General features: G+C 41.9%; 1 protein-coding gene across 7 annotated transcripts in view; it reads left to right on the top strand.

The window, feature by feature from the left end:
• The window catches only part of ARHGAP24 (Rho GTPase activating protein 24), a 229,403-nt gene that overhangs the window by 175,679 nt on the left and 27,149 nt on the right, over window positions 1-26,575 (top strand). For 5 of the 7 annotated variants that reach the window (XM_063335819.1, XM_063335818.1, XM_063335820.1 and 2 more), the window contains one exon: window positions 15,146-15,268. In XM_063335819.1, coding sequence (XP_063191889.1) covers window positions 15,146-15,268 — 123 coding nt within the window. Of the gene's footprint in view, window positions 1-15,145; window positions 15,269-18,312; window positions 19,611-26,575 lie in introns of those variants that run through there. The other 2 variants (XM_063335824.1, XM_063335821.1) reach the window with 2 other exon arrangements.

Below are 26,575 nucleotides of genomic sequence, written 5' to 3'. Positions count from 1 at the left end.
AAATTATTTACTTCCTACTTTTACTGATATTTCTTAGTAATTAAGTGGTTTGTAGATACTTAAGGGATATGTTTTCAACCACCATTTAAGAAACGCTAATACTTCTTTGAGTCATCACAGTCGTATACCTGTGCATGTCTAAAAGTTGGTATGCAGTCCAGAACAGCCCAGGGAACAAGGTGCTAACATTCACAGCTAGAAATGGACGCTTAAAGCACGCATGAACACACACAGACACACTGACACACATGCACATCCTTGAACTCACAAAGAAAGCCAATGCAAGTATGCCTGCATGAATGGCTCAGAAGAGAAGCGGCATCTCCACAGCATGGTTCATCTCATCCTAGAAGAGGTTCCAAAGATGGCATCAGTCTTCAAGGGTTGTTTAATTTCTTGGGACTGAAAAATTCCTGGTAATTCTCCTAAGAAGGAGTGGACCCATGATGAATATTTCCTCTGTTGTGCATGCTGCTGCCAAACAGTTTTTGAGTTTGTTATGCGTGTCAGAGTTTCTGTGGATTTATTCTGTGTGAGAAGTTGACCAAGTGTAAGCGTAGAGGGAAGGAGGGGCCATCTTCACCTTTCAGAGGCAGATCTGTGGCTGGCAGGAGTCTCACCTCATCAGTGGTCCTCTTCCAGTGTTTCTAAGAAATGGCAAGTAGACACCAGACAATCTTTTCTTTGTACAAGATTTATCATCTGTGAAAATTTATGTACATTATCCTTTTTACATTTATTCTGTACTGTGAACCAAGTTAGCATTTCATCCCATATAAAGTCCTTTAAAAAGCAATACTTCAGAATATACTGGGTGAATCCTTGCAAGTACTTTCTGTTAGCGTACACTGCCAGAAATGAAACCCAAGTGATCTTTGTCTGAAAAAGACATCCTGTGGTACGTAGGCTCCAGCTGTCAAGGCAAAAGTATGGACCTACCCAAATTAGAAGTAAATGCATTCTGGAATCATTCTGTGCTCATGAATGAGAAGGGGAAATGTGGACCATATTATCATCATGTATCCATCTGTGGCATATATGTAAAAAAATAAAGCTGAAATGAGGTTTCTGCTCATTCACAGCTTGATCTGCTCTATTACAAGGTGTGGAGATATACAGAACACTAAGCATTTTTTGTGCTCTGCAGATAACTGATTTTTGGTGGCTCTTTCTTGAGGAAAGCTGCGCTTGAATTAGAAATTTCAGAGATACTTAAGGACGAAGGCAAAACCAAGGACTATGAGAAAGAAAACCCGCCCATTATAGGAGAAGATCAGGTTTGAGACCATCTAAGGAACCTGAAGGTATCTAAGTCCATGGGACCTGATAAAATCCATCCATGGGTCCTGAGGGAGCTAGCGGATGAAGTTGCTAAGCCATTTTCGTTATATTTGAAAAGTTGTGTCAGTCTGGTGAAGTTTCCACTGAAAAAGGAGAAACATGACACCCATTTTCGAAAAGGTCCCTTCCAACCCAAACCATTCCATGATTCTATGACTGGAGAGTTGAGCTGATAATTCATTAAATGGCACGTTTCTGTCTGGACTAATACTGAACTGATATCCCGAAATGGTGCTAAGAGGCACAGTGTTCCTGGAGAGGGTTGATTTCAGATGAGCTGTGTAACAAATGTCCTGAACTGATGACTAAAATCTCCTGCTACTTTAGATAAGCAACAGCATCTTATGCTGAGACTTAATTCTGCATTAGGTAATTGTCTTCTGCATATGTCAATTAGCCCACATGTTTTATTGAATAACTTATTCTTGATTTATTTTCTAAACTGCTAAAACATGACTGCATTATTAAATAAGGGATGTTACGATGAAATGATGTGTATGCATAATATAGACTTGCTCAGATAGGATATTTGCATCCTTTCAGGGTTGTATCTATGCCACAAAGAGCCATTATTTTTATCCGTGATCAAATCTGAAGTCAGATATGAGCTGAAATAAATGGTTGCTCTCTGGAGAAATGAAGTACTTCTATGTTTGGGCGTAACTCAGTGCAGACTGGAAAGCACCATGTCCAGAAGTTGGGGAGTATGGTCAGTTCCTGCTGGAGAAGGGAAACTGCTTTTCTTGGAAGCTGTTGGAAACACAGTATCTTTTCTGTCTGTTTACAAAATAATTGTCTGTAAAATTAGAAGAAATATAGCATTTTCTGTGTTTGGCAGATCAGTTTTGTTACCTGAGAATTAATAAACAATAGCATTGTCTGCTTGTCTGCATGCAGCAATGGCCATAGGCCACTGTATGAGACAGAATTTCAAAGACTGGCTTGAGTTATGGCTTAGCCACAATTCACTGTCCCAAGATACTGGACGGTTACTTCCAGATCAAAGCTCTTCTTTTTGGATGGCCTCTTTCTAAAGAAATATCACAAGAATTTAGCTATTCAATTTTGGTTTTGTACTGAGTTAATTCTCCCCCTTGCGTTGTGCACACAAGAGCATGTTTAGACCAATAAAAGGGCATCTGGATTTGTACCTGCTGAAGGCTCAGGAAATTCCATATTCATGAGGAACACAGAGCTTAATGAGTAGATGCTGAGAGCTGAAGCGAGCCCTGCTTTGAATGTTGTTCTTGTTAGACTCTGAGGACAACCTAAGTCTGGCATCTTGGCATGCTGGCTTTGCAGTCTAAAGGTCCCGTGCCAATATGTATAGGTAAGTCCTTCCAGTCCCTGGGTGAATTTACACTTGAGGACTTCTGTTCAGGTATTGATCCTTCCTTACTTAAAATCATCAGTTGTTTTAATTTCCTGCTAGGTCAAATGCCATACAAATATGTGCTGTGGATCTGACCTTTCAAAATAATCCATTTCAAGTTGAGTCTTTGCACTTCAGTGCAATTTATGATGTGAAACTGAAAACCAAAGAAATATTTGGTAGCACGGGGCAGCCATCTCTCCAGCAGCAACAGCCCCAGGATCTTGCGTTTTGCCAAAACAGAGTCCTTGCAGTCAACTTCTTCTAAAGTATCTCTCTACGTTGCTGACTATGTCTAGACATGCAAATGCATGCGGCTTTTCCCCCTCTCTCCTTAGAAGTAGAGATGGATATATGTTTGCAGAGACTTTATCTAAAATAAACTTAGAGCCAAATTTCAAGTAACATGATGGTCATTTTGGGTGTCCAACTTGAGACACTTGAAAGAAGGTTCTTACTGTCAAATTACAGGAGTGCAGTAATATATCTTTAAGGTGTATCACATAGGACAGAGAAAATAAGTTTGCTATCATAATTTTTATTTATGTTTTTCTCTCAGAGTAAATCAGTTACAACAGGTAACAGTGAAGTCATCCACTAAGTCTTGCAACACCACTGATGTTTGACATTATGTGACCCTTGTGGTGCTTCCAAACTACATAAATATATTGATTCCCTCTTGCCAAGTTATATGACAAGCCATATTTTTTCACAGATTTTAACTGGTAGTGGAAGGAGCAAGTAAAATAATAATTTCAGGGTGTGAGAACTGTTAAATTTGAGAAATGGTCTGTAGACGCTGCAGCAATGTTCCAACAATCAGATGGCAACCAGTAGGCAGATGAAGCAGTTAAATGTGAAGCCATTTCTGTCATTCTGCCCTCCCCATTTCTAATGAATACACATAACAGTATATGAAAAAGGTTGGAATTGCTTAGTGAAGCCTTCCTATTAAAGACAACAGGTCTTCTCAGTGAAACTCCTCAGTGCTGAGGACATTTGACATCTGATTGATTAACATCTGCTTGCCTGGAGGTCTTCTGCGTTCCTCCTTAAAATCACTTACCCTGTAGGTTTAGCATCAAATACTACCCCGTGTAGTCAATGGCTGAGTAAAATGCTGTGCCACGGAGGTGAGAGCAAGCCACTCCTCTCTTGGTTATTGCAGTTCAGATGGAGAAATGATGTAACCTGACGTGAAGGTAGTAGAAATAAAGCAGTAAAACGTTTGAGCATCACAGGTCATTGAAAAACCCGTGTTCTTCTCTCCGTGTTGTTTCTTCTGGGAGGTCACAAGTGAGTTCTGCTGTCGGTAAGAATCCAAGCTATAGTTCAGAAAGCAAATCTCTCTTGTCTCTGTCCCCAGAAAATTACTGACCGATGTCAGAAGAATGGGGGAAGAAAACGCACATAAATGGACTTACTGTACTTTCTTCGTCCAAAAAATAAATAAATTAAGGCCTTGACAATTTGATTTTATATCTTCTGTGTGTACAAGTTTTAACTAAAAACCCACAGTATGTTTTTAATAATTTATGGCATTAGGTAAGACTCTGCTTTATTTTTACTGTCTTGAACTCATGATTTCAGAGGAAACCTCTTTCTAGTTGAAGTTTTGAAAATAGGGCACTGTGATGGCACTGTACATGCACGTAAGAGAAGTGTGGCCTGCAGTGGTTTTTTTCTGTAAAACTGGATCAATACAGTATATCTCAAATCCTAGCAGTAATAAAGGACATTGAGGAGTGGATTTCTTACAGCTAATCTCTGGGGCTTTGTTTATTTATATTTTTCACATCTTCCTACCAAAAAAGCCTGTGTGAGATGCCATTGCAAGAGAAGCCTTCTTGAGAAGTGATACTGAGTGTGGCTTTTGTGGTTCCACCAAATCATTTCTCTGCTTCCCTGTGCTAAGTGTAATAGTTTGTCAAGACCAGGTAAAATTATAATACACGCTTTGTTAGAATGTTTGCTAAGTTTCATTTTAGTGCCAGAGTGTGTGTTTAGGGTATTTGTGGTCAACTGCACTGAAGCAATTGCTTTTCTATAAAGGTATAACTTGCATACTGTAAATCTGACCTTTTTTCCCTGATGCATCTGCTTCTGTGAATTCATTGCCAGTCTTCACTATACAAGCAGAAGAACGTGATTTCATCCCAGTTAGTATGGCTGGAAAAAACACATAGAAAAATACTTTTTTGCTGTTGCGTGGTTTCACAGAACTTCAACGTAAGTAAGAAAGTGGAATCATTAATGGATGCAGAAAATGTTACCAGCCACTCTGAAAACAGCTGAAATTCAGAACAATACAACAGCAAACATGACAGTTCAGACCGCATTTTATACCACAACAATGCTGGCAACATTGAAAAATACTGGAAAGCTGAAAGCTATCAGCAGTGCAAAAGAAGCATGCCTCTGACTTCTACATGGTACTGATTAACTGGGAAGGCAGAGATGTGTGCTGCTGCTCAGGGGCTGGTGACAGTGTAGAGCTGTGATGGGTTCCACGCAGCTTGATGGCCTTTTAATACAACCTGTAAACAAAATGTTCCGGGCAGTGTGCCTTAGGCAAGAAGAGAGATGAGATTTTTTCAAGTGGGAATGGCACTGGGGAAGGGCAAGATACTTAAGTTAATTGTGCTGGCACCAGAATCTTAGTGACAGGGAAGGGTCGGAGGAACAGACTCTGTGAAACAGGCACCGCTTGGGATCTGCGTCTGAGGATGAAGTGGATAACTGTGAAATCTGTTTGAAGCATAGCAGAAGTTCAAACTAGGAATAAAGGAAGGGAAGCAGAAGTAGGGGAGAGGAAGAACGAGGTACGCCCAAAAAGATTAAGTGCTCTGAAAAAATCAGAGCTTTTACATTGTACAAGGGATGATTTGAATTCACATCTCTCTTCCTCATTAATGACATCTTTCTAACACAATTATAACTGCTCATGAGCAAGCATCACAGTTTTTTGCTCAGGTACTTAAGCAATAAATATTATGTTAGGATAAAGACTTGGTAGCTGTGCAATATACAAAATGCTTAAATGGCACTGATTTTATGCTTTTATTGTGCAAGACACTAAACTTACTTTTATAGACAGATGTGCTGCAGTTGTAGCTCCGCAGCACAGAAGAAAGCTACCTGTACAGATTATTTGTCGTGTTACGTTTCCCGAGCCTGATTTCGGGTATCCAACAGCCGCAGGTTCAGAGCTTCGTATAAACAGCTCATTCTATTGAATAAGCCCTGCTGTCTTCCCTGCTGTCAGCAAGTGGGGAAATTGTGATAGAGAACAATGCCCACCAGGGAATGTACTTGTGTTAGCAGTCTTCTGCCATTTAGCACTTAAATTAGGCTGCAGCCTTTATGCTGAAAAGCTAATATGCCCATAAAACAATACAACCTTAGAATCATAGAATCATAGAATTGCCTAGGTTGGAAGGGACCTTTCAGATCATCTAGTCCAACCATCAAACTAACTCTGACAAAAAACCATCACTAAACCACATCTCTAAGCACTATGTCTGCCCGTCTTTTAAATACCTCCAGGGGTGGTGCATCAACCACTTCCCTGGGCAGCCTGTTCTGATGCTTAATAACCCTTTCAGTGTAAAAATTTTTCCTAATCTCCAATCTAACCCTCCTCTGGTGCAGTTTGAGGCCGTTTCCTCTTGTCCTGTCGCCTGTTACTTGGGAGAAGAGGCTGACCCCCACCTCTCTACAGCCTCCTTTCAGGTAGTTGTAGACTGTGATAAGGTCTCCCCTCAGCCTCCTTTTCTCCAGGCTAAACAACCCCAGCTTCCTCTGCCACTCCTGATAAGACTTGTGCTCCAGACCCCTCACCAGCTTCATTGCCCTTCTCTGGACCCGCTCCAGGACCTCAGTGTCTTTTTTGTGCTGAGGGGCCCAAAACTGGACACAGTACTCGAGGTGGGGCCTCACCAGTGCCGAGTACAGGGGGATGATCACTTCCCTAGTCCTGCTGGCCACACTGTTCCTGACACAGGCCCGGATGCTGTTGGCCTTCTTGGCCACCTGGGCACACTGCGGGCTCATATTCAGCTGGCTGTCGACCAACACCCCCAGGTCCTTTTCTGCCAGGCAGCTCTCCAGCCACTCCTCCCCAAGCTTGTAACGCTGCATGGGGTTGTTGTGATCCAAGCGCAGGACCCGGCACTTGGCCTTGTTGAACCTCATACCATTGGCCTCAGCCCATCGATCCAGCCTGCCCAGATCCCTCTGCAGAGCCTTTCTACCCCCAAGGAGGCCGACACTCCCGCCTAACTTGGTGTCATCTGCAAACTTACTGAGGGTGCGCTCAATACCCGTGTCCAGATCATTGATAAAGATATTGAACAGAACTGGCCCCAGCACCGAGCCCTGGGGAACACCACTCGTGACCGGCCACGGTGCAGGTTAGTGCAGAAAACTGCTGTTCAACATTATTAATGCAAAAGATCAGACTGGCTGCTAGCAGCAGAAAATTACATTTGTACTGAAGTATTTAAAAAGTAGTATCTTCATTATTGAGTTGTTTGCAGTTAATTCCCCTCTTTAGGAAAATGTGGTAGTTCTTTGTGAAGAGATAAATTAAATAGTGCATCTGATATGGTTTGGTAGTAAAACAATGGTGAGTTTGGTAACTGTATTTCAAAGCTGAGGTTTCTCAGTGGTGGTGGTGGTATTAGTCATTTGAAGCACATCGGTGATATAAGCGTATCTTCCAGCCATCTTGGCACCGAGCCAAACAAGAGCCGAGGCTATAATGGGACAGTCCTTGGTAAAAAAACTGAAATTGTAATTTATATCTTCCTCAACCCAATATATTACCTGTCATCAAGGCTTTAGAGGAAATGCAACTATGTAGTGGAACTCAAAATAATGAACTGTGTCTGCCGCCTGCTCTGGTTTTGAAAGAACAGAGGGTATTTTTCAAGTTTTATGGAACACCTTTTGATAATCCTTAGGAGTTAAATTCTAATGGTAGCCACTCATGTGTTGTAACATCCAGCAACCTAGATGGATTTATCTTTCTAAACGCCTGTGGAAAAACAGCCAATATATTATTTCACCTAATATTGATATGACTTTTAAACTGTACAGGAGTCTCCTCTTAATATCTGTATTATCTCTGGAATCTGGTTTGCCGTATATTACATAACAGGGACAGAGCAGAAGTTCCATACCATACCATACTGTAAAAGACGTTCTTTGTTTCAATTATTGGTATGTCTCTTTTTTAAAAAAAAAATTTATATGTAAGTGAAATGTTTCAGCTTCTTTTTCACCATCTCTTATGATAGGATACTAAGAAATGCTACAGTAGTAGAGACTATGTTAATTTATTAGCTTAAGTTTTTTTTTTTAGATACAAGTTTCTGCACTCAGTTTTGTCATGAAGGTCTTCTAAACATGGATCCTAAAATCTCAGGAATCATCAGATAATAAGCTAAGATACATGACTGCCCAAATGTCTTTGATTTTAAGCTGGACACTGTTTTTTGTGGATCTGAATGAAATGCTAGGAGTTGACAGGTTGTATGTTCAACTTAGTATCTGGGAAGCCCAGTGCAAGATAAAGCAATTGGGTATTTTAGGATTTGATTGTTTAGCAAGCAAGGAGCCTGTAACTTCCTCAGTGCTAGTTTTCTGTTTTCCTTGGTTCTTAGGGTTTCCATGACTGATGGCTCTGACAATGTCTCTTAAATAGAGACCTTCCCAGGGTGCTCTTTTATACTCCGAGTTCAAGCTCTTCTCTGCACTACCCACCTTGGTCTTAGCTTCCCTGGTTGATTTTCAGCTTCACTAAGTCCAACATCACATCTTCAGTTCATGGACATCTTTCCTCCTTTGTGATATAGATATGTTTTAAATAAGCTGTGCCGTGAAAGATGTAAGTAGGTTGAGTATTGTCAGAAAATACACCAATGTTCTGTGTAGTTTCCATGGAGCAGGTCTGTTCTGATGAGATGATACAGCATATATTCTGTAACAGTCACTTCAAAAGTAATGCTGAAGCTCCTGTAAATACCGAGTATTTGTCTCTGGTAATCATACAGCGTGAGTTGTTCTTTTTGACATGAGTTTTTGCATAATCATTAAGAACTTGGTTCTCCAGCCTACCTTAATTTTGTGGTGAAAGAAAAAGGTGGAAGTGACTTGAACTTAGCCTATGTACTCCTTTTTTCATCCGAGATGAAGTAAGAGGGTGCTGTAAATTCTTGGTAAAAGTTTACACAGTCAGGAAGAGCAGGAGCAATACCAGGCATGTGCAGGATAAAGAAGCTTTTTAAGAATTATAAACAAACAAAACAACAGAAAAAACAACATTCTCCAGCTCTTGTTTGCAAGCTCTTGTGTTATACCTGCATCATCAGGAATAAGTCCCCAGCCGACACGCAGAAATTCATTGTCCCCACTTGCTCCTCACTGGCATGTCTGTAAGAACATGGGCTTGGCTGCTTAGCAAGCCCTACGCAGTTCAAAAATGTTGCAAGTTTCAAGTAGCTGTGTCTCTTTCTGTTCTTCAAATCGGTCATGTGAGAGGCAGCAGTTGCTAAACCTTCAACACAGATTCTCACTTGCTATGAAGAAAGGTGTCTTAATGAATCCCAGAGCCAATAAGACATTATAATCTCATCAAAATACAGTTGCATCCTGGAGCTTAGCTTCTTTATTTCGCGGTGGAAATTTCAGCCTGCGTTCTGACCAAGCTTTTTGCAATTAGGTTTTTCCACTGGCCCAGTTGGAATGATCATAAAACGTTTTAGTGCTCAAACTGGCCTAACAGTTTGAGGGCAGTTTGTCGAGCAAATTGTCCCATATTGCCTCAGTGCAGGAACCTGAAAGACACCTATGCATGGTTTTCATCAGACTCAGGATGCGCAGGGTTCATGACCACAGGGTTTGACTAGCAGAAGTGTTATTATGTTATGTTAAAGTCAGGTGTGATTGTAAGATTTAACAGCTATGACAGAGTTTCTTGACTCACTTGAGGATAGATGGATGCTCTAGTTGCCAGTGTCAGTATATGGAATCTGTGTGGATTTGAACTGTAGCACACCGGTATGTCAAGTCAGACTTCTATGCTTAAAGCAGCAGTGGTTAGTGTTGAGTTAATACCAAGGTTGGGTAATCATAATTTCTGTTTTGTTCTTAAACAAGGAGTTTCATTAGGAAAGAAAAAAAGGACAAGGCAGTTCATCTTGGTCTCCAATATTCTAGTATCCTCTACAACTTGCAGACATGATTTCTGTTTAGGATTAAAAAATCTGAATACAAATGCTGTAAAATGAAACTTGATGAAGGAAATGCAGGTGTTTTTTTCCCAGAGAAATAGATTAAATGTGTCACTTAATGTGCAGTTCATTTGCAGCATAGGGGAAAAATTAAGAACACAAAATGTAGTGGAAGAGTCATGAGTTCTATTGTAATTACTGGTGTTTTGCTTGTGAAGAAATACTAATTGGAGTCCTGATCAGGAACTACAAATTACATAGTCTCATCATACATCTGAATGGGGAGGAGCATGCCTGCTTCAGTGCACACACAGGTGGCACTTGTGCATCGGGCTGCATTTGGAAGATTTATGCAAAACACAGATGCATACATTTCTGAGATGCAAACAATTTGTATGGAATGTCAGTTGTACAAAAATCAGCTCTTCTACCTTAAAGACTGGTACCACTACGAGGCTTCGGGTGATACAGGGATGTGTGGGAGAAGAGGGCAGTTCAGTGCACATATGCAGAAACGTGGTGATGGACAGTGGTAGCTGGAAGAGAATTCCCGACCATATAGCAGCAAGAACTATTTGAAAGACAAGGTAAAACAATTAAGAAAATAAAGTGAAAACAGGGTGCAGTAGAAAGAAAATAAAGGACTCCTCAGGCAAGATTTTCTGAAATTAATGTCTGAGTAGCGGCTCCTAAATTTTTTTGTACGTCTGTGGCTTGATTTTTTGGCGAGGTGATGAGTAGCCAGGAGTGCACCGTATGGAGGTGCATTTAGTGTATTCATCAGAAACATAAGAATGCTAAAATTTTACTATTCAGCATTTTCCTGAAAAATTAAAAATTTAGGAAACAAATGTGAAGCACCAAACAGGAGGATGTTTCTAAAGAAAACCCAGCGGGTTTTGTTGTAATGCCAGTCTGCCGTTCACCGTCTTTCAGTTCCCAAGCTTAGAGCAAGGGTTTCGGAAACTGTGGCTAAGAAAAATTACAAGGAAGTAGGGAACTGTTTCACTTGGAAGTTGGCCCCCAATTTTTTTTTTTTGTCGGAATGTGAATATTCTTTTGAGTTTGGCCATGACATTCTCAGCTCAGAAAAATCAGATTAATCCTAGTTTCTGATATTCCTCCCGGGAGAAAATTCTCTTTTAAACAGTTGGTATGAATTTAATCCCTTCGCATTCCATTCTCAAGAATGCCGAAACTACTGTTTGCAAGAAATCCAAGATGCTTTTAAAAGGACAAGCAAATATTTCCTTCAGAGTTCAGCCAGGGTACATTCAGGTAAGAGAAAGGTGTTGGGTTAGACAGGAAGAGACTACGAAAAAAAACCCACCCTGCACGACCGCAGGCTGTTGCCTTTCTTTTCCCCTGCGGAGCAGATCGCTGCAGGAGTTGGCCTCTCTGTATTTTAATTGTTTGTTTCCGGTGGCTGGCAAGAGCTCTTAAAATACCTCGCTTCGCTTGTATGAAAGCGGCGCTGGCTCGGAGCGCAGAGCTGCAGCCAGCACGGGGCTGGGTGGCCACAGGCTGCCCTGGTCAGGAGGCACAGCAGCGGTCCGTGTTTACTGGTCACCGAGCCCCCCAAGGAGGCAGGAAGGAGCCCTCGCGAATCTGAGCGCCGAAGGGGACAGGAGGAGAAATCCAATCTGTTCAAAGTGGGAGGTTCATTATGGTGTTGTGCTGTTTCACTGCTTGCACTCCAGATGGATGTTGGGGGTAGATTTCTTCAATAAATAAGAATTAATTCCTGATGCTGCCAAGGAAATAAAACAGATTAGGGATTGGTTAGGGATGCAGGAATAAAAATATGTGATATAATATTGTAGTTTTGAGAAACTTTATAGATCCAGATACTTTTTGCCATTACCAGGGGCTGGAAGAAACAGCTTATACACATCAGTAGTGTAAACCGCAGCTTTTCCTGAATATGCCAGACTCGACTTTGTGGGTCAGGTAGGCTGGATTCTGCTCCTTCCAGGTCCTGTGACACCTGCAAAGTAACACGGGCGACCAATGAAAAAAAAAATAAAAAATATTCCAGCCCCTTTTCACAAGCAGGCCGCAACACACAGGACTAGGCGTTTCTCATACTTGACCTGCAAATGCAGGAAAGGGAATGTGAGAAGGCATAATCTGGAGCTATACAACCGTACAGGTAAAACACATTATGATTTGCACGCCCACAGGAAAGGAATAAGGATGCGTTCACATCTGGAATGGACTTAATGCTGAGCACTGTTTTCAAGCTGACATACTTAATGCCGGTATCTATGGTATGAATAGATGTCTGATTTTTGGAGATTGTATTTTAATATCTACTCATGCTTCATTATAATCATAACAATAATATTATAAGAAAAAAAAAAGTGAAGGGGAGATTCTAATCAGCATCTTTCAGAAGTGTCCTGTGGACCTACTGAAGATTCAGAAAGGTCCTTCTAATTCCATTTATGTTTATCTTGTATTACTTAACCTGAGATGGCTCTCCCCTGAATCATGGTCGTTTCTTCTTGCCTGTCCCCCTGGTCTTAATTTTGTATTTAAAATATACTCCGACTAAAAATTAACATTTGCAGTAAAACGCAAATCCAGCATGGGCTATTGTATCCCTAAAAATCTCTTAGTGAGGCTTCAGTTCTTGAATAATAGCTAAATTAATGCAGAAGTAGAAGAACCCTGCAAGATCCGATATTGGTGTGAAAGAAGGGAACTGAATTATGAAATAGACAGATCCAGAACTGCTATAAAATGGTGAAGCTCCTTTTGTTAGGAATGTTTTGCTTTCTCATACCAAAAGATAACGTAACCAAACACTATATTTTCCTTCTTTTCAAAATTAAACACAGATTAATTGTGTATTAGCTGAGTGGGTGTTCACCCGAGTTAGCTGTAGAATCCACACTGGAAACTAACTATCTAGACTGCTGGGATTAATCCGGTTTATCTGGAGAACACCTGCCAATTTGTCATAACATAACTGACTAAATCTCACACAATCTGCTGAACTTAAATATGCAGGCTAGTAAAAGAGTATGGAACAATCTGACAAACACCTGAGAGGAGGATCATCATCTGGATGTGTCTGTCGTCTTTTTTGTTGTCTCTTTAGTAAGAGAATCAGGTCACGTCATGTTTTATTCCTGGATCTGATATGTATTTTGTGTGAATGCATCTTTTTGTTCTTTTTGTATGGCATTTTACATGGTCCTCGTCCATTAAAAAAAAAAAAAAAAAGAAGCTACAGTACAATGTGATAGCATAAATAATTTTTTTCAGTTTTTATCAGCCACAAAAGGGGCACAACTGTGTTGCATGCTTTTTCTCTATACTGTATTTATTACTATTATATTTAATAGCTGTGACAATATATTGAGGTTTTCTGTTTGTATCTTTATTTTTGGGTCTTTTGGATGCTAAATCTAGACGATATGTAAAATATGCCAGTTTAAGTAGACTGTAGACAGTATCATGTCTACTCTTCCTGCTTGAGTGAGGGAGATCTGTTATCATTCTGGTCAAGATGGCTATGTAAGAGGTAGAGATGGGAAGTAAATTTTTCAGGGCCTGACTGTGTGCTTTCTGCTGGGCAGGGTTGACTTGGAGTGCTACCATTTGAGATGCTAATGCTTCCCGCTCCCCATACCCTCATTCTCCACTTCTTGAAAAGTAAAAATGACAGAACATAGCACAGAAGTAAGACCCGCGTTTTGTACTAATTGTTATGCAAGTCACTGAAAAGATTCCAAAAAAATACAATGCAGTTTAGTTCATGCTGATATTTCTCTAGTGTTGGCACTTCAAATGGGTTCAACCCTACCTTTTAACTATGTCTTAAAGAAAAAGTAGCATTCTACAGACTTTTAAATTGTGGTATAGTCTAAATAGCATTGTACTTCAGGTTGCTGCATTATGTCTTTAGATGCCTTTGTGGGGAACGTATGGTATATGAATGGCTGTATTTTGACTGTGGAAAACCAGAGTCTCTCTTTTACCTCCAAGTTCAAATTTAAGTTTTGAATAATGATGTAAACCTTAAGAGTAAGTCTTCAGTAGAATCTGCCTATGTCTGGGGAAGTCTGGCTTTTGTGTTTGCCAAGTTTCAATTAAGTCTCTTTTACAGTTGTGTGTCCTAGTTCTGTAAAGTGTGGACTATACGAGTAGGTTCATTCATAACGGTTGTGCTAGGAAATCCTGGTTGGACTTTCTATTCCTTAAGAAATTTTTCTTTAGAAACCTAGCTGTTCCAGTGCCCAGCACTGAGCATGGCACTCTTCATAAGACCTCCCAGGAGCAGTAATTCCTGCTGTAATGAACACAGGTATTTAATTTAGATATGACTAGAATCAAAAACAGGGATGGAAAAAGCTGGAAAGGGATGAACACAAAACTCATGGGATTTCTAGGTGCATTGCATTTGTGCGTGAAGTATACATATATACCCTTCGCTCAGTGAAAGGGCATCAAAATGTCTGGCACTATATTTCCGGAAGGCTTCGCTCCTTCTGCAGTGCTGGAAAGGTGGTTTGAATCCTCATGTGCTCTTGCACTAACACAGTACCCACTAGGATGGGGACTGTGGCAAGCCAAGTTCTAGTTTTGACCTTCTTAGTGTCGGCCCATCCTTTAAATAAAGGATAATAAGGCAGTGTGTTCCCTCCTAAACTAATCCTCGTCAGACCTGTCCAAGGCAGTGGGTTGTACCATGCCAACTGCTAGCATTGGCTGCCTTAGAGATGCACAGCAACAGTTGGATGTATTAGATGTCATTGCCATGAATGCGACACCTTATGTTCCTGAAAATAAAAATGGAGTCATCCCCACTTATTCAAAGCACGCTTATCTCTCTTTGCGTTTATTCTCTCCATCATGGTACAATAACTGCTGCAAAATTTCCAGTGCGTGTATCAAGTTACAGATTAGTGCAGGCCCCCCATGGAACGGCATGGGGCTGTTTTTGTTTACTGATGACATTTATCGTCTCATTTCCTTTTGGAAGCATGACAGCTTCTCACAGTCTGATGTGGAATGTACTTACAGGACCTTATTTTCATGCCGTGTCTGACGATAAACACTCCACTGCACGGTGTCTGTCTCTGCTTGCTATGGAGCCACTATTACTGCTTTGAGCAGTCAGTCTGGCAGGAACTCAGCTGGGCAGGAAAGCAAAAGGGTTTCTAAGTGCAATTATCTTCTCTTGCAGGAGGAGACCGAGAGCGGATGACAGCTAATCATGAGACATACCTTCTTATGGCGAGCACGCAGAATGACATGGAGGATTGGGTGAAGTCCATTCGCAGGGTTATATGGGCGCCATTTGGAGGAGGTAAGTCAGCGAGGGAACACGCAAGGCTCCCAAATACACAAAGACACACAAGGGTTCTGCTGTCATCTCTCAGTCACAGCCAGAGTTTTGAAGTGGAGGAGAATGGTCTAGATGATAGTTCAAAAAAAGTGGAGTAACCCCTTTATTTTCACTTGCAATGCAATTATCAGGCATGTTCCCATGCAGAGGGCTCAATTAAAAAGGCTTTAAACTGTCTGGAACCACTTCTCTCGATGAGGATAGCACATGGCAGCGCATTACCAAGGCGATGGGAAGCTTTCACAAAAGGTTGGTCTTCTATGAAATCAGCTTTCCCGCAGGGAGAAGCAGTGCAATTCCTTTGGTCACCAGCAAAAAGATCGTCCATGTGTTTCATAAATACCTGTTAAAAGAAGGTGTCAGTGATTCTTCTGCAAGTGACAGCTAAGGCCAGTAACAGTATTATATAGAGCTATGCGCTCCAATATAAGCCCCAGAATATTAGCACTAGTAGTATAGGATAGATTCTTTTTCTTTTGATCGGCATACCCAATAATTTCAGTAATACTGGATCAAAATTTATTGTCAGATGTCTAGTTGTCTTTTCAAAAAGCTCTTGTGTTGAATGGGCTGCAAATTATTTTCATAATTTTTTCATCATTATTATTCTGGTGATAATGTCTATATTATTATAACACGATTTATATACTTGCACAAAATATCAGTATGTTAATCAGTCTGTTCCTTGGAGCTCTCAGATCTCCAAGTTTGGGGACAGAAATATTTTTGCACTGTGAAGGAGCACTCGTATTGCATCGGATGCTTTTTGGTCTTGTCTGCAGGTTGCTGCAATAGTAAGTCAGGCAGGATTGTCTGTGCTATTTCATGACCAAGAAGCACAAGTTACCACTGAAAACTGTGACTGCTGACTGCAAATGTCTTCTTCTCAAATGCCAGGTAGAACACAGGAGAGGGGATGGGAGGGGCTGAAGGAAACTACCATTTTAAACAAAACTTTTCTTGTAAGCCACCCATCTTCCTTTGTGCTTTATTCAGGTCACACAGTTCTTAGGAGAAGACTTTGGCCTCACTGGTGGGCTGCGCTGAGGGAGTTGGTCAGCTAGGGCCTGTCTGGCACCTCTTCAAACAGGACTGTCTTCTGTTTGGCTCCTCCTGGGGAAATGTGCCCTGGAAAGATGATGCTAAACAGTCATCTCACTGGGATCTGGCCCTATATGTTAATAAGCTGGTACGGTCCTGGATCTGGGCATGTAGGTCTTACAGGAGGATGTTTAAAAAACAAAACAAAACAAAACAAAAACCAAACCCCAAAACCCACAAAGTGAAAGGTTTGTCTTGAAAGGTGTGATCTACTGGCATATTGAGTTGGTTTGGGAGAGGGGCAGGGGGAGGAGCAGAGTCTTCCGCAAATGGGTTAGGTAAGAAATCTGCTTGTTTATATAGCACGAAGGTGACTCATCCCATCCCCAACTTTCTCTTTGTAAAGCAGGCCTCATGTTGAGCTCCGTAGTGTTTTCTGACTCCAGTCCAGTAGCAGCATAAGCTGCTGTGGCAATAATAAATTTGAGGGCATAACAGAATTGGATTTTTCGAAGAGTGTCTTTGTCACTTTTTGCACTTGGCTTCCAGCACCACAGTATCTTTCTGTGGCCGATAATGAGGAAAGGCAACCTTGCAGTTCTTCTGCAAGTGGAGAAGTGTCTACATTTTACAGGCAGGGAGCTGAGATTAGGTGAAACTCCATTTCTAGCCCAAGTCCACACACAGAGCTACAAATAGAAACCAAATCTCTTGAGTCCTGACCCTATGCTTTCCTCACCAGCCCCTCATTTGCTTTTATAGGGCAAGAGCTATTTCTGGTTTACAGCTGGGAATCCTTCCAGCCACCATGAAAATTCTCAGGACACCATCATTGTTGTAGGAGTGTTTAATGCCAATTACTGAGGGAAGCACTTCGCTGAAGACTCTGCATGCTGATTTGCATAAAACAAGAGTGGGGTGCAATTCTTGAATTACCGTTTAAATTCATTTCTAGTTAAAACACTTCTAAGCACATTCTTTTTGTTCTTCCTTTTGGATTTGTTGAGCAAGTACATTGACTTGGTGTTATTTGTATTAGGAAGCAAACAGTTAACTTTCTGGAAAACGTGAGAATACATGGAACATAATTTTGGGTTTAGTGCTCATGCAGAAGGTTTGACCGTGATAACAAGGCAAAAAGAGTATCGTGGGATGTGTCACCATTAAGAACTGTGTTTCTAGCATGTCCCCCATTTTATTAACTACTTGTTACTTAGTTTGATAGTCTGAGCTATCTTGAGCAAGTCTTAATAAGCCGTATTAACTGTTCTGTAATTATGTATGGCCAGACACACTCATATTTTTGTTATCCCTTGCTGCATGGATGTTGCTACAGCTGCTGAAACAGTCTGACCCTTCTAAAGATGGGCACTTCTGGCTTAAATTGTCTTAAGAGCCTGCCTGTATGAGCTGTAGCCACTGAAGTTAAAAATCTTTTTACCGATTCCATGAAGTTGCAGTCACATGATGATGACTAGCCAGTAACAATTACCTGCAACACAAAATTATTTCAGACAGCTATTTAATCAAAACACCAGTGTTGTATCAGCTTCCTAAATTTCAGTACTAGACGGTAAACCACAATAGTCTGGTGTCATACAAGTCAAGTGCCACTTTGAGTAACATATTTGAATTTTCTGGTTCTTTTAAGTATTGTAAGCAAACTCCGTGTGTGTGCGTGCGCACACGTGCAACGGATGTGTCTGAGCCTTGGTGAGCGACTAATATTTAAAGTTTGTCTGGCAGTGGGAAAGGACGCCTGGTACCGGAGCAAGGAGCTCTGTAAATGATTAACCATATCATTAAATTGTTATTTGTTAACCTGTGCTAGAAAGAGAAGGCAGGAGGGGGGTAGGTGGGAATCTGCTAAGGTGATGAGAAACAGCTTGTTTTTTGCACCAACAGAATAAGGTGACTGTGGAAAAAATTGTGAAAGGGAAAAGAAATGTAAATGAGCCCGGGCATGTAATGCTTGTTTGCACATGAAATTCCTCTCCTGATTAGATTAAAAAGGCAATTTTTTACAGGAGGAAAAGGCCTGAGCTTTAATTGCAGAGCTTGCAACTAAGGGGGAGGGAGGAGGCGAGAAGAAGGAGCGTGAGCGTTTTAGCAGGGGTAGTAACGTAAGGTCTGGCACCTCCTGCGGGAGCCAGGCACAGCCTGCTTGCTTTTCAAGCTGCCGCACACAACAGCCGCCTGAAGTCAACTCAAAGTCACCCGGAGGAGCAGACAAATCTGCGTTGCGGCAGCTCCCTCCTCTACGTCGTTTCCCTGCACCTGCTGCACGCGAGGGGCTGGCGCAGGCAGCAGCAGCAGCCGTGGCTGCCATTGCCAGGCGTGGGACCGGGAGCGAGCGAGCAAGCAGAGCATCCCCGTGTGGAGGCACGTATTCCTTAGCAGCTCCCCAGGATCCTGCTGGCAAAGATGCGCTGTGCTGCCGCATCTGACGCACCTCTCCCATGAGAGCTTCTGGTAGTTCGAAGGCAATAAAACAAGCGAGAAGCCCATGAGAACATCAGACAGGGAGCTGGGTATATAAAAGGCCTTTTGAAAGGAATCTGTTACGAACAGAGAGCCTTTTGGGCAGAGGGGCTGTTGTTTTTGCTTCTTGGTTGCAGAGATAAAGGGAGCCAGCAAGGAGTATCGTATCCCGGAGGATTCTTCAGTGGCCTTTATGGTATTGTTCTTCTCTTTCCCTTTGCGCACCGTGAAGCGCTGACCTTTTTCTGTGGAATTGGAGTCTCTGCCACTCAACACCCTGTTCCAGCTGGGAGGAAGAGGTCTTTCTCCCCCTCCATCTGAGCAGGCACTTCTGTTTGAATGGAAGATATATCTTTTTGCTGAAACTCTTTTGTTGTGACATTGCATAATAGACAGTTGTCTCGCCGCAAGAAATAAAAGAAACGAAAGGAAATAGAGAGACGGAAGGAAATTGTTCCCCAAAGCAAAACTGAAGCAGGGAAGAGAACATTAAAATCACTTCAAGCCCTACCCAAGATCTAGAAGACCACAAATCTCCTAGCTCCAGAGGAAAATACGCTATTATAAGAACTCCTCAGCAGTCAGTAACGATGAGCAGTCGTGGTGTTTCATCTGAATGCAGCTGGTAAAGGAAAGCTTTGGAGAGACCTGGGGTCTCTGGCCTGTATGATGCCTGAAGACAGAAATGCTGGAGTCCGCAGCCCAGGTGCCTTAGCAGCAGCTCCCTTCATTCCTAAAACTACTTATAGGAGAATTAAGCGGTGTTTTAGTTTCCGTAAAGGTAGGTCCATTCTGTCGCTGTGTTCTGGTTTGCTAGTGAAGCCATGGTTTCTGAGAAGTCAAGGAGGCTGTGTGTGCAGGGGCAGATGAGAGTACCGAAACAAAAGGCATTAAACAATGCAGATGCCAACATTCCACGAATGATTTATTTACTTCTTTGTTCGTTTGTTTGTAGCTGGCCAGCTGATACTGTCTCCTCTACATAATAGCCCATGAATGGGCTGCCTGAATGAGGTGGCTTGAGACAAGATTATAGCAGAGCCTCTGAGCAAAAATCAGTGCGAGCAGTGGGGGAATCAGACCCGTGGTGCTCCGAGTTGCCTATTTGTCTGCCAGAACATCAGGGAAAAGAGTTCAGGTGTGCATTTTGTCTGTGTGGGAGGAGGGGGGAGAAGAGAGGGAGCAAAGCAACTCGATAAATGTGCATCTGTGCAAAAGACTCAGTCCTTGGATTCAGAGATTTCTGATGGATTGAAGCATAACCCTACGATGCACTGTCTTCTTGCAAGTGCTGCATTGCCACTTCATCCTGCTGCCCTGCAGCCTGCATTTGCCTTCCCACCTGCTGCATAGAGATGTTTAAAGCCAGTTTTCTTCTGCATTGCACATACTCCTGTTGAAGCAGAGCATGGCAGTACTGGGCGGGAGGAGGGCAGAGAGGGGGCTGGCTTTCAAAATATGTCACTTGGAAGTGCTGGAAGGGAAACCCATGTCTGAGAAAGGGGTATGACAAGTGGTGATAAGGTGCCACGGTGCTTGGGATGCGTGGGGAGAAACTACTACTATCATGGGGACAAAAACTTTGTGTGGGGGAAAAGGAGAATATTGGTGCTGCCTTAAAAACTAAGCTGGACAGAGAAATCCAAGTGAAGGGGCTAAATTGTCATGTTATTCTGAAGTGTGAGAAATGATCTTACACAGAGCTTCTATGAATACAATCATCTTCATCTCCTGCTCCTCCCTAAACTGTTCCTCCATGCTGCCATCTGTCCTTTTGCAAGACCAGGCAGCTCCTTGCTCACGAGACAGTCGTGATGTAGTAGCGTCATTGCTTTTGAGGGCTGTGTGCGCAGTCGGGGCGATGCCTTGAAACGAGGGGTCATAACCAGTGAGGGACTCACCACAGAACTACGGCAGAGATCAACTATCACCTGCAGCTGAGGCAGCACTGAAAGCTGTTTGCCCCCTGTACCCCCCCTCCCCAAGGCCAGCATTTCCCTTCGGTGCTGGAGTTCAGTCCTTCTGGAGACTGGGCAGGAGGATGTGGATGTGTCTGTATGAAGTGCATTTCAAGGTGTCGGTGTGAATTAGAGCTGTCTGTGCCCCATTTATACACTTAACTATTTGAGAAATGTTTGGAAGTTGAATAAAGGATTAACTGATAATTCTGCAGACAGCTGCCTTTGTGCCCAAGGTGCAGCCTTAGCCACTCCAAGAAGAGCTTCAGCTGTTGATTTTTTCCCCGTATGTTCTGACACAGAAACTCTTCATGTCTAGAACTCCAAGTGAAGCCGCAGCGCTTGAGGCAGAGGACAGAATGATGGAGGCCATGCTGCTAATTTGCTTTCCTCCACGTACCATTTGTTTCAGTTGCCTTATACACATTTTCTGTCAAAAGCATTGTCACAAGGCCAGATCAGAGCTGCAGAATGCTGGGTGCGCATGTTTAACTAGGTCCATGTCTCACTGAAGTCAACAGAAAGATGAACATTAACTGGACTCTCAGTCAAACCTTATTATTAATTGGCATACCAAATTCTTATAACCTCATTTGCAGATTGTACACCTAAGTATAAAAAAAGGCAAAACTAGCCTTCTGCAAACCTAGCCCATACCTGCATAAAGCAGATCAATTAGTTCTAAGCTGTGCAATGCGATGCACAAAATAAAATTAGCATGGAAAACCATTGGCTAGTCATTGGAAGAACTACAAGGGAATCATGACATTTTATGTTTAGGCAGAGGTACATTGTCATCTTCACCCATGATTCAAGGTGTGGAACCCTTCCTGGAAATCAAGATCAAAGCTGCATTGTGAAAAATTAAATGTCAGACCTGCTTGGAGGTCATGTCGTAGGAGAAGTCGGTGCTCAGAAGGCAACATCTGAACAGTCACAAGAGCCAAGTGTCTTTAAAATCCAATTTAGGGAAGATGCTCTGTGGTACCACTACAGAAAGCTCCTGGGAGTTCATGCAGTGTAAGCAGAGAAAGCAATAACTGAGGGTAACTTTGCTGGCATGCAGTGGTGAGAACATTCAATAACATGGTGAATTTGGGTGAGCAGAGTTTTGGAGAAGGAGATGGCATTGGCCACAGCCAGAGAAATGGTGCAGGCCCTGATGTGATTGACTGTAATAAGTTCCTGGTGATGTTTTTAAAATTGCCTTCCTTCCTTTCCAGCCTGTAGCTAGTTCTGCTCTTATTTCAGAGTTGTTTTTTCTAAGCAGTAACCTCTGGTGTGCAGCTGTGCTAAACTCCAGGGCAGGAGTTTATCTTACCTTATCTACTGCTGGCATCACGCTCACTGTGTGGTAGGAGAAGGCTTGAAGGAAAGAAAATGAGTCAGGCGGGAACAAAATTCTGCCACAGCTATTTTTGTTGGGATTTTTCCTCTCCTGTACATAACAAAATTCTGTACAGAAGAAAATACTCTCTGCCTTTGACCCACTCAAAATGGCGCTTGGTGGTGGGGAACACCGTAGCAGAAAGCTGATAAGAATTTAAAACTCTGTATTATGTGGCCATGACAGCCACTTCTTTGTGTTACTCCAGGACCTTTGTTCCCAGGCCTGCTGTTGAAAGCCATTCACCTGATCTGTAATTTCACTGTCAATGAATTACTGATGTAGAATTGAGGGCTGCTTAAAATTCTCATCCAGATCCTAAGCTGAGACCAGTTTCTATGACCTTAACTGACCCTTTCTGATCACTATAGCCCATAAACTCAGAACTTGTTTTTGAAGGACAGAGATCATCTGCTGCACATCGAGAGAACACATGTACAGGCATCGGCCCTCTGGTGAAAGCAGAGGCCCTCTGTGCTTTATGCTGCCTGAAAATGATGCTGTCATCTGAACTGCTGAGGGGTGGCTTGGGAAAAGCAGAAATACCCTGGCTCACTGAGTGCGTGTGCTGGGGTAGAGCTAGAGCAGCAGGTGGGCTTTTTCAAGCTATTTCTTACAGAGTAAGGAGACAGAACTGCCTAGATCTTTCTCGTTTTTTCTTACTGAATCAGAAGCTTGGAGTCAGTAGTCTTGAGATGTGACCCCTGCCTGCGTTCAGTAGCTAAGGAAATCATTGACTAATAGCATTCTTAGATTTAAAAAACATACCGTAACTTTGAATATGAAAATACCACAGTGCTTTCACAGCTCTTGAGTAGACATAAGCAGAATTTGGATATAGCACTCTTTCATAAGCTTTATGGGTATCTGTTAGGCTTGGAAATCCAAATTCCAAATGTTCTCTCTTCTCAAAATGTTTACAAAACTTCTGCTACGGGAATGTTCTAGTTAATGAATAACCGCTCGGCATGCCCTTTACTAGCATGTGATTTTCCTCTTTGATGTTATGCATGATCTTGGCTTAATTGGATATAGCTTTAAAGACCTACAAGAGCCTCTCTGAAAAAGCAGTTCTGCTGATTAAATCTGGCGACTGGTCAGAACTGGAATCTTGTACATTTCCCTGCCTTCCGCCAGCTGTGGGGAAGCCAAGCTGCTGCCATTCTGAATCTCAAGGTTTCTTGTTGGTTTTGTTTGTTTCCCCTCTGGCACCTTATCCCAAGGATAAACCAAACCACAGGTCAGCATTTGTACATCTCTGTATTTCTGCAGAGAAATTGTGATTTAGGAGGAGAACTTGGGTTTGGATTACAACGTGAGTTATGAGGGCTGTCTTTTATTTCCTTCTCCACAGAGGTGTTCTTGTTTAGTTACTGTAGTGGAAATTTACTTTTTAAAAACGGCATGTGAAATTATCTCTGTGGTTGTGGTTATGTTGCAGTCTTTGTAACTTGGACTGTCTTTTCCTTGCTTCTCTGTAAAGGAGATGCTAGTAGTTACCAGGTATAGCTGATAGTGTTCAGCGTTGTCTGCCTCTGCCAACCACTAGGGTTTGCAATGACAATTCTTCACAGCATTGCCTTTGCTTCGTAATAGTCAATGTCTTAGTCTTTATGAACTATTAATCTACAATATCTCTGTAGTCATGAATTGTGACGTAAGAGGGGATAAAAGCATTAGAAAGTGACAGTGGAAGAAGATGCACCTTACAGGGCAATGATCATGACTTTTATTCCAAAACAGTGAAAAAACCAACAGACACCAGAAAGATGATGAGCAAGGTAGAAGCTATGACAGCATGATGCGGAAGCAGAGTTGTCATGTTTCTGCCACTTCTGCCCCTGGCAACAGAGTACTTTTTCCATAAGGCATCAGCAAGTCTGTAACTTAAGTCAGTATTTATTCAGGCTTATCGTGACTGATTCCTTTCATGGCCAAGTGCTGCCTGATGCAGAGTTCTGCATTTGTTAGGTGAAGGAAATTATTCCTTTGGAGAAGTTCAGCCTAGTCTGAAATCAAGCCTGCCTGAGATGAATTCCAAAGCCAAACAAATTGGAGAATGCAGAGTGTAGTAAATGGTGGCTTCAGAAGCAGTTCTGGGTGTGATGCGGTGATTTTCCATGAGACTTAGGTCTTAACTTTAAGGTTATTACATTGTTGTCAGAATTACCGCGCTAGCTGTGAGCTTCCCAAATCTGAATGTGGAGATCCTTACGCTGGTGAGGTAGATACGGTATTATCACCGTTCATATAGATGGGGAGCCCAGTCCCTGAAGCTTTATCTGTCATGTGAGGATGGTGGGGCATACACCTACACCTCCGGCCATGAAGTATTTATGTGGTCAGACTCAATGCAACTGTGTTCTGAGGATTGTGTAGGATCTGTATCCAGTCTGTCAAATCTGGGACAACTGCTGTAGTTATTCTGTCTCTCCTTCAGGCATTCCTAGCGATGTGTATTTTAAGTGTCTCAATGAACTTAAAATTAAAAAAACTAAAAATAAAAAAATTAAAATAAAAAAGTCCCTTAATTTACCATGTACCTTATTGCAGTCAGTAGTAGAAAGAATTCAGTTTTTACATTTAAGGGACCAGAACTGGGAAATTTTAGGCTCTAATTTGGATTAATTTTTTTTTTCTTCACACTGGTTACTTCTCCATCATATCAGGTTTTATTCTTCCTCAGATATAGTTTTTTTAAGGTTTTCTTCGTTCAGTACCTGTGATTTGCAGCTCCAATACAAAACCAAGTCTGTCATATCCATTTAATGCACATATATATAAAGCCCCATTTATATGAGGTTTTGCTCCCACTGCACAAAAAAAACTTATTCTGACTTTGCTCATTATCTATTAGGCATGCTTGGAAAGCCAATTCTAAAATGAAAAAAAAAAAAAGGCAGCATCCCAAAAAATGTATTAATAGAAAGTGATGTGTTTTGACAGCAGTGTCATTACTGTTTCAGAGCAGTCTGGTAGGTTTGAGAACTTACTCTTTTCTCTGCAAATGTAAGCTGCGGTATGCACATTACTGATTAAAGAATGTTAGCATGGAGGGAAGAAAGTATAGCCAATAAGACAAAGCTTATTCATACTAATTGTACTATCAGTCGACATGAGTTGTAATTGTACATCATATATGTGGAATATCCTATCTTATACTGATTAATTTTGTTTGAAAAGAGTCCAAACCTCTTACATTTAAAATGAAGAGATCTCGTGGCTCTTGAAGGGAAGCTCAGACTGTATGTTCATAGGACAAACTGAAGTAGGACGGCTAAGTCCTACACCTAAGAAGGAATAACCCCTGGAAAACAGCTCTGCAGAAAGGACCTGGGTGGCCTGGGGGACAATAAGCTGGACACAAGCCAGCAGTAGACCTGGCAGCAAGGAAGGTTTGACGGCAGTCTGGGCAGTATCAGCAGGAGCAGAGCCAGCAGAGGGAGGGAAGCGATTAACTCATTCTGCTTAGCATTTTTTAGACCATATTCCAAATATTGTGTCCATTATAAAAAAAAAAAAATTAAAAAAAGGTGGTGGGGGGGAAGGAGATAAACTGGAGGGAGCTGAGCAAAGGGCCACCAAGATGCTTTGAAGCTAGAACACATGCCCTTTGAGGAGAGGCAGAGGAAGTTGGGCTTGTTCAGCCAGGAGAAGGGACAATTTTGGGGACACTGAACAGCAGCCTTCTTTAATATTAAGAAGGACTTTGAAATCCCCAAATTCCCATAATCACACAGATTCCTTAACTGACTTTCAGTGGACCTTCCTCCTTAATTCCACTACTTTCAGCAGAAGGGTTCAGAAAATGGAGGGACTTTAAGATTTCCTCCATGTTGACCAGCAGCAACCCTTAACTCAGACAAAGACAAGAAACCCGAATTCACTTAATACTCTTGCCATCCCCATAGGCAGGTTGGGAAGTTATGTAAGAATTAAGAAAACATAGTTTAACTCCTCTGCCAGCATGAAGAGGCTGAACTTTGCAGACACCAAATATTCCACATCCGTCAGTATTCTTGTGAGCTTGACTCACTCTGAAATTTCAAAAATTCCTTCTTTAATTGCTAATTGTTGGGGTTTGTGCTTTGTACAATATGAAAAACAGTAAGCTAATAAAGAGTCACTGTGTGATGTTCAGTCCCCTTACCTACTGCTGGTTTTGGCATCCACAAGTATGGGTACCATGGAAATCACAAAATACGCTGTTCTGCATCTCAGAATACTGTCTGGATGTCTTAGCTGGACATCAGTTACTCTCTCTAGTTATTTCCTGTGCTACAGTAAAAACAATTGCACTTAAATACAGACCCCAGACCTTCAGTATGGGCAACTAAGAGCTTGCTACCCACTTGCCATAACATCCTGGAACATACGCAAGGCAACTTTCCCCCCTACAAC

Source organism: Chroicocephalus ridibundus, chromosome 5 (assembly GCF_963924245.1).
Source record: "Chroicocephalus ridibundus chromosome 5, bChrRid1.1, whole genome shotgun sequence".
NCBI classification, from domain to species: Eukaryota; Metazoa; Chordata; class Aves; order Charadriiformes; family Laridae; genus Chroicocephalus; species Chroicocephalus ridibundus.
Note: the sequence above shows the minus strand (reverse complement) of the source record. Positions and strands in the feature narration are given on the sequence as shown.